Here is a 6,735-nt window from a genome sequence, read left to right as displayed (position 1 = left end):
AATTTTTGAGTATATATATATATATTTCAAGATATATCTTCACACACACGGTTACTACTTTGTATATATATAAGAGGAATGTTAAGCCAGCAATTTTTGTGATTTATAACCATCAAATAGCCATTAATGATAATTTTAATGGTGTGCAATTGATGTAAAATTTCATCAAATAACTTACTTTTCTTTGCTAGTTATATGCTGATCAGAATTTAAAAAAGTTGCTGGCCCTAAACTTTTCCTATATATAATAAATAGCAGAAAATCAAGAAACTTAAATGAACAAAGGTTCGATGGCAATATATGGCCGAGTTTGGTTGCTGTGCATGTTCATTAGAAACGTAAATTCGGTGATACAGTAGAGTACTAGAAGTCAATAAATTTTGTGATTTATAGTTATTAATTAATCATTATTAATATTTTTAATGGTATGAATAATATGAGATTATTCACTTTTCTTTTTATAATTAAGTGTTCGCCAAATTTTAATAAAAATACTCGCCTTCTAAATTTTCTCTATCTATTTTTCGTTTGGTAAAACATTTTTAAAAAGATATTCTGGTATATAATGACACACAAAATTATATATTTAGTATCTTATCATAGAAAGCTAAGTTTGAACACAAATTTTTATTATAATTTATTATTGCTTTAAGACTTTTAAAATTCTACCTCCTTCCTTATCAATAACAATAACAAAAATAAAATTGATTTTTGTTGACAGATATATTTATGTCTTCTAATTATATAAATTTATATGTATCTTTGTCCCTATATATGTGTAACCTTATGTATGTGTTTTTATTATTTTGAGATAGTAAATAAATCCGGCCAATGAACACATAAAGACCTTATCATTTTCAAGTTCAACCTTATGGTACGATACACATTTTGCTGAACACAAATTTGTGTATGTTATTAGAGACAGAAGTATATAGAAATAAGAATATATATTTAAATAGGTCTCTAAAAACTTTTAAGTCTAAAAATAAAATATATAAATCTTTTTGTCACACTTTTAAAGATTTATTTATCTAAATAAAAATAATAAATCTAACTAAGACAGAAATTTATATCTTTTTTTATAAAATTTCGATGTAAAACTATTTGGATATATACTCTAGAAATAATACAAGTTGAGGTAAGAAAGATATCAATAATGACTTCAAAATTCAAATTCTCCAAAAACGTGATGGTGCAAGTAGAGCAAGCTTAGCTCTTATTATTTCCCACTTTGGCCAGTTATATCAACACGTTGCTTCCTGGAAGCAGCACACTCCTTCCAATACTATTATTATTCTTAGGCTTCAAGTTTTCTCATCCATCTCAATCAAAGACTAGTCAAAAAGATACTTACATATATATCACATTTTGAAAATTTTACTTTGACAATTACACAAGCCACTACTATATGTAATAAATTAAAGCCTACCCTTCATTCACTCATTCATTCATTCATTTACTTTCATTATCAATTCATAATAATATGATTTCTATCTAACTTTACATTACAAATAGTTTTGTTCATTCACTTAAATTATGGCTGCTAGTGCTACCAATGATCATAATCAATGGAAGCAATTCAATAATCAGCACCAAACTCATCAGATGACGGCGGCGGCGGCGGCGGCAACAACCACCATGGTGGCAGCATCATCATCATCAGAGAGTATTTTGAGTCCAAAAGGAAGTGGTGTTACAAAACCAATTAGAAGAAGATCAAGAGCATCAAAGAAAACACCAACAACACTTCTCAATGCAAACACCACCAATTTTAGGGCATTGGTGCAACAATTCACAGGGTGTCCTAATAGCAACAACAGCATTATGTCATGTTCATCACTAATTGGGGTCCATAATAAAGGTCCTATTACCTTAAATTTCCAACAAGGTTCATCATCATCATCAGCAAGAAGAACAATAATTCCATCATCATTTGTTGTTGGTGGGGGAAGTGGAAGAGGTTATTGTTATGATGATCATAATCAGGGTCAACAACAATTAGCTGCTACTACTAATAATAATAATAATAATTCTCTTTTTCCATGGCAGAAGCAACAGGATCATCAATTGCAAGAGCAAGAGAGTGGTTACTCTTTTGATGAGTATGTTATGAAGAACAGTTATAATAGTGATGATCATGGCATGATGATGATCATGGATAATGATTTTAGTTGGCATGATCTTGCTGTCAATAATAATGCCTTCCCTGATCATGATACTTACTAATAAGAATTAGTGAGTGGTATCAGTAATTAATTATTAGTTATATATATTGTGTAATGAAACTATGAAAGCGTTTGATATATTAATCTATCTCTTGATTAAATTGCTGTTCTTGTATCTAGAATGTTAAATCTTGTTATTAAGTTGTGTTTGAATGATTTATGTTTGAATATGAATGTGAACATGAATGAATGTTCAAACATGTGATGGAGTGAGTCTTTGGTCAACGGGACCAACTTGAGAGAGGTAATTAAGAGACAAAAAAAAAGATATATTATATTATATGAGGTTTTAGACTTTAGAGTGTTGGTCAAAGGATTAGGAATAAGAAAAATAAAAGGTATTAATTTTGGTATGATATCTCATCTAATATATTAAAATCTTAAAGTTCTTTACTTTATAAAATCTTGTTATTTCTTTTCAATTCTTGATTTTAAGAACCAAGTAAATCTTTATTTTATATATCTTATTCTAACACAGACATTAATTATGTAAAAGAAAATATACCACTCCCTGCGTCTAAAAATAAGTGTCGCTTTAACTTTTTTGATACATTAAAAAACCAATGTATTTAGCTGCAAAATAAGTTAGGGGGTTAAAAAAGGATCAACACATTATCTTCTTTTTCTGTCAACTTTGACATGTTCATCACTATTTTTCGTGTCGACAATTATAATCCCAAAAGATATTGAAAGAAAAAAGTAACAAAATAGAAATAGCTATTTCCACAGAAATTGAGATTGATAAATAACAACCACTTGTTTACATGACCATACAACAACCTTGCAATTTAATCTAAAGAACCAAAAAAAGAATAAGTTGAAATTAAAAGAATGGCTATGGAGTAATGTGTGTTGATGAAACTCCTTATTTCTCATAGAAGCGAAGTTCTGCCATAAACTCTTGGCGCTGGGGACAATACCATGCAACTGCTTTTGCTGAAAGAAGTACTTGCAATGCATACTCAATTGCTATTACTGAATCCTTTGCTTTTACAATGTTAGGGTCCTTCAAATCAATTGTTACTCCTGAATCAACTCTAAAACTCAACGGCCCAAAAATCTGCAAAATCACACAAACATGTGTTAGTAAGTGGTAACATGCAAGCAGCTTTAAGAACCAAATTTTTGTGCAGCATTGTAGAATTTAGACTTTCTACTAGCCTCTAAATTTATTTAAGATAAATTACATTCACTTCCTTTGAGGTTAGGAGATATTTACACACAACATCCGTAGATTTGTCATGTCTACACGAACCTCCTTATGGCGGAGGTCAATGCAAGTTATGTCGTGTTTATAAAGGTGATTAGTGTCACGATACACAAAATATGAGCAAGGGTGCTGAGTGGCATATAAACTAAATCTAAGAGAGATTAGTATATACTTCTACAAATAGAGGGGTGTCATGAGAAATAATTCCCAACCCACCCATGCTAAGTGTACACTAGAAATCAATCACCCATTTTTGGTGGGTACATAGCATTTTTGTTTCCCACCACAAGGGAGGTTAGTGTAATTTACCCATTTGCAGTCCTTTCAAGATGGAATTGAACTAGCCAGGAAAAAACTTCTAAGAATGTGAAATCGGACAAGTGAATTGGTACTACCTGCTGTTGAAAAGATAAGGTGGCATCGGGGCAAACTGCCTGAAAATCATCCAAGCTGGGCTTTCTGGATTGGAAATATTCCCGTGCTAGATTTCTCGCACCATAAAAGAATTTGGTACCTGAAGGTATATTCAGCTGGGCCTGAAATCGCGTAAGATCTAGATAACGCTTTTGGAAGTTTCCAAGTTGGGCTGTAAGAGAAGCAGATGCAAATGTATCTGCTAGAAACGAAGCATTAAGCCCATCAGGATTATCAATAAAAAAACCTATGGGATCTTCATTTGCCAGTGCTCTTTCTGCACTCTCTCCAAAACCAGTTGTAGCAGCAGCACCTTACAAGAGAATTCAAAGAACAAATAAGAAAAATGCCTATGGTATCCAATCCATGACATAAAGCAATCATTTAGTTATAGAACGATGATCATTTTAAATCTATCTAAATCTCTTCGTCTTGACTATTTGAGAAACTGTCACAGAGAAGTGGCCATCTTACCGATATTCCATGATGCAGACACATTAGGATTAGAAATGAACAAGTCATATGGTTGCACCAATTTCAACTTAGGAGCTTCACTTTTCCAAATATCAACCTTGTTCCTGAAAGATATGGAACTTTTGAGGGCTAAACCTGGAAGTATGTTTCGTGGTGGTCCGCCAATTTGATTTTGGATCCTGTCAAAGGGCTCAGGTGACCCAGAGTTATAGTGCGCAGATAAATGATAACTCATAGAAGAATCGCTGGTTGATAGGGAAGCAAAGTCGATCGCCATTGAAAATGGAACATCCCAATAATTACCAGACTTGTCAACAAAAAGACCAGGCAAAACTGCCTCCGCTGTGAGTTCATGACTAGGAAACTACAACCACTCACCAATTGCACAGTTAGTATAAATACACAAAATCTAGCTCAGTATACACGCAGCATGATAACGTAAAGTAAGAAAGATAGATAAAAGTAGTTAGCTAATGTGGTTTGTATTAACGGTGTATGTCCAAATTTTTAGGTAACTTAAAATTCATAATCAATTAATAAATGAAGAAGTTACATTCATAGACAAATTTATCCCGAAATATGGCCATTCACAATAACCGAACACCCCTCAAGGAAAAATGAAAAGTACCTAATAGGAAAACAGAAAAGCTCATTTAACAATCTAATGTCTTGTCATAGAATTCTAAAACAGAATACTAAAATTCATCAAGAAATGGAGCCATGCAAGGAACTTTAGAAACTCAAAAGAATATACACGCAAATGCTTACCTTGTGACGAAGAATTGCTTTCCCTCTTGGATTATCATCATAGTCTAAGGCCAAATGTAAGATATCATCCGATGTTAACTGGAACTCTGAAAACAAGCCCAGTGCATATAAGGATTTCTGCTGCAGCTGTCTCCCAATGGTTTTAAACCAAGACGAAACTCGAGATGGCTTTTCCTCACTTCTTTTAACAAATGAAATGAATTTTTGCAAATGGAATTGACCAAGAAGATATACAACCCTGCAAAACTTTCAGACTTGAAAATCAGAATTCCATGAGAATTGACACAGTTCAATTATGACAAAGACACAGCTAGGAAAAGAAGAAAAATTAACTTAACAGGATAATTCAAACAATAACTAACATGGTCACTTTAATCCTGTCCTAGTCCTACACATAAATCTACCCTCAATGATCTCATTAATCCACCCACATTGTAATAAATAAAAAATTCCACAATGTCACATATCTTCAAATTAAAACTAACCACATCCAACTCTGCTGCTTCAGTAGAAGCATGCCATTATCTAAGAGAGCAACATAACTATAAAAATTCCAAATTTCACCCCCTTTTAACTTTCTCCTATTGAATTGATTGATGCAATCAAAATTCAGAACATTGGCAGCCAAGCCATAAACAAAATGAAAAGACCCTCAACAAGTAAACATATCCAAAATGCAGCCACAAAGAGATAAAAACAGCAAATTTAACATACCCCGCTGCAAATTCCGCCAATTGACCCACCACATGAACCAAAACAAGAATACCCAGATACACAAAACACATAAAAATCAAAACTTTAACTATGGGAATGAACGAAAATGTGAAATCAAGCTAATATTTTGATACCAGTCATCGTTGAGTGGGAGGGAGAGGACTCGCTGGAGGGAGAGTCCATTTGGTTTGGAGAAGGAAGGAACAAACGGAGCGAACATGAAGCGCTGCATGAAGTCAACCTGCTTGGGCCTGGAAAGCCTGGGCCCCCTGGAAAGGCCCAAGGGTAGAGGATTCCCAGAAACAGGGCAGGCCGAACCCTCGAGGGTCTTTGGAGTTGAGACATCAAGGTCCCAAAAGCCTCCTCCATCCATTACCCATCTCAACTTCCTCATCACTCACTGTTTCGCATACGGTTGTGTTGATTTCACATTGACACTGGTGAAGTGTGTGTGTGAGTGTGTTGAAAATTGGAATGACTCTTCTACATACTCTACTATTTCTGAATTCTGAGTGAGAGTGAGTGCGTGTGGCTTCTTATACTTGCAAAAGATTGATCTAAATTTAGTTTGACAAAATTATTTAATAAAATAATTATTCGGAATTTTTTCCATTTAATTCAATTTTCATAAAAAATGGGGCATCCAAACAGGCCTTAAGAATTAAAAGAGAAAAAAAAAACAAAAAACAAAAACAAAAGAGAGAGACAAAATAAGGGAAGAGCAATACGAAGAAAATGTGAAGCTGAAAATGGTTGTAGGGTCACTTACCAGTTACCACCGAAAAGGGTTTTTGACTGATGAATCGGTGAAGAAATGGAAGAGGGTTTTAGGTGGAGAAGGTTCGAATAGAAACAAAGTGTGTAGTGAGGTGGCTTGAGAATGTGTGTGAGCGGTGCAATCAATTAGGATACGATTGTGGAGTGTTACGG

The 6,735-nt window shown here is 33.7% G+C and overlaps 2 protein-coding genes across 2 annotated transcripts; one reads left to right on the top strand and one right to left on the bottom strand.

Annotated features, from left to right (window-relative positions):
• Positions 1,386–2,337, top strand: LOC107637671. The gene has a single exon (XM_016341044.2). The coding sequence runs from the start codon at positions 1,537–1,539 to the stop codon at positions 2,224–2,226; it is 690 nt and encodes a 229-aa protein (XP_016196530.1). The 5' UTR covers positions 1,386–1,536; the 3' UTR covers positions 2,227–2,337.
• On the bottom strand, positions 2,891–6,356 carry LOC107639114 (protein TRIGALACTOSYLDIACYLGLYCEROL 4, chloroplastic). Its single transcript, XM_021120959.1, has 5 exons — positions 5,940–6,356; positions 5,092–5,329; positions 4,324–4,687; positions 3,831–4,162; positions 2,891–3,285 (listed from the first exon to the last, which is right to left on the bottom strand). The coding sequence occupies exons 1-5, from the start codon at positions 6,197–6,199 to the stop codon at positions 3,091–3,093; spliced, it is 1,389 nt and encodes a 462-aa protein (XP_020976618.1). The 5' UTR covers positions 6,200–6,356; the 3' UTR covers positions 2,891–3,090.

The sequence above is a fragment of the Arachis ipaensis genome, chromosome B04 (genome assembly GCF_000816755.2).
Source record: "Arachis ipaensis cultivar K30076 chromosome B04, Araip1.1, whole genome shotgun sequence".
In the NCBI taxonomy this organism is placed as follows: Eukaryota; Viridiplantae; Streptophyta; class Magnoliopsida; order Fabales; family Fabaceae; genus Arachis; species Arachis ipaensis.
The sequence above is the reverse complement of the archived record's forward strand: the minus strand, read 5'-3'. Positions and strand labels throughout refer to the sequence as shown.